The 777-nt window shown below is 67.8% G+C and overlaps 1 protein-coding gene across 1 annotated transcript in view; it reads left to right on the top strand.

Moving 5' to 3' along the window:
- SPAG7 (sperm associated antigen 7) overlaps positions 1–777 on the top strand; it is a 12,213-nt gene that overhangs the window by 3,504 nt on the left and 7,932 nt on the right. The window contains exons 4-7 of the mRNA XM_031065747.1: positions 43–74; positions 172–305; positions 394–482; positions 750–777. The exon at positions 750–777 is cut by the window's right edge and continues 90 nt beyond it. Of these exons, the coding sequence (XP_030921607.1) occupies positions 43–74; positions 172–305; positions 394–482; positions 750–777 (283 nt within the window). The remainder of the gene's footprint in view (positions 1–42; positions 75–171; positions 306–393; positions 483–749) is intronic.

Here is a 777-nt window from a genome sequence, read left to right as displayed (position 1 = left end):
CACGCCCCCGCCATGTCCCCCGTGTGGTGCTGTTGGTCGCAGGCCACGCCCACCGCAGGCCACGCCCCTGCCCGGTCAGAGGGCGCAGGCCCCTCCCCCTCTGCCCCCGAGAGTTTTTTGGGGGTCCCAGGAGTTTTTGGGGGTTCCCGGAGATTTTGGGGCTCCCCTGAGGTTTTGGGGCTCCCCTGAGGTGTTTTTGGGGTTCCCCTCTCTGTGACCCCACCCTGTTGCCCCTAGAACAAGCCGCTCGCATGAAGAAGCTGCAGGAGCAGGAGAAGCGCCAGAAGGTCGAGTTCAGGAAGAGGGTGAGTGGGAGGGCTGTGCGTTGCTGGGGGTTCTGGGGGGCTCCCCCACAAACCCCGGGGCTCCCCTGCATTGTCCGTCTGTCCCCAGATGGAGCAGGAGGTGTCCCAGTTCATCCAGGCCACGGGGGAGCCCCGGCGCCGCTTCCAGCCCATGAACAAGATCGAGAGGAGCATCCTGTGAGCACTTGGGAAACTGGGAGGAACTGGGGGGGCTACTGGGGCATACTGGGGTGATACTGGGGGCACTGGGAGGGCACTGGGAGGGCACTGGGGCGGCACTGGGGGCACTGGGGACACGAGGGGTGTCCCAGTGGTGGCACTAGGAGACACTGAGGGTGTACTGGGGCAGCTGGGGACCCCCTGGGGAGGGCAGGGACCCCCGTGGGGAGCACAGGGACCCTCCCGGGCCCCCCCAGTGCCAGCAGCTCCCCGTTGTCCCCCCAGGCACGACGTGGCCGAGGTGGGCGGGCTG

The sequence above is a fragment of the Geospiza fortis genome, unplaced genomic scaffold (genome assembly GCF_000277835.1).
Source record: "Geospiza fortis unplaced genomic scaffold, GeoFor_1.0 scaffold4758, whole genome shotgun sequence".
NCBI classification, from domain to species: domain Eukaryota; kingdom Metazoa; phylum Chordata; class Aves; order Passeriformes; family Thraupidae; genus Geospiza; species Geospiza fortis.
This window is presented reverse-complemented; position numbering and strand designations above follow the sequence as displayed.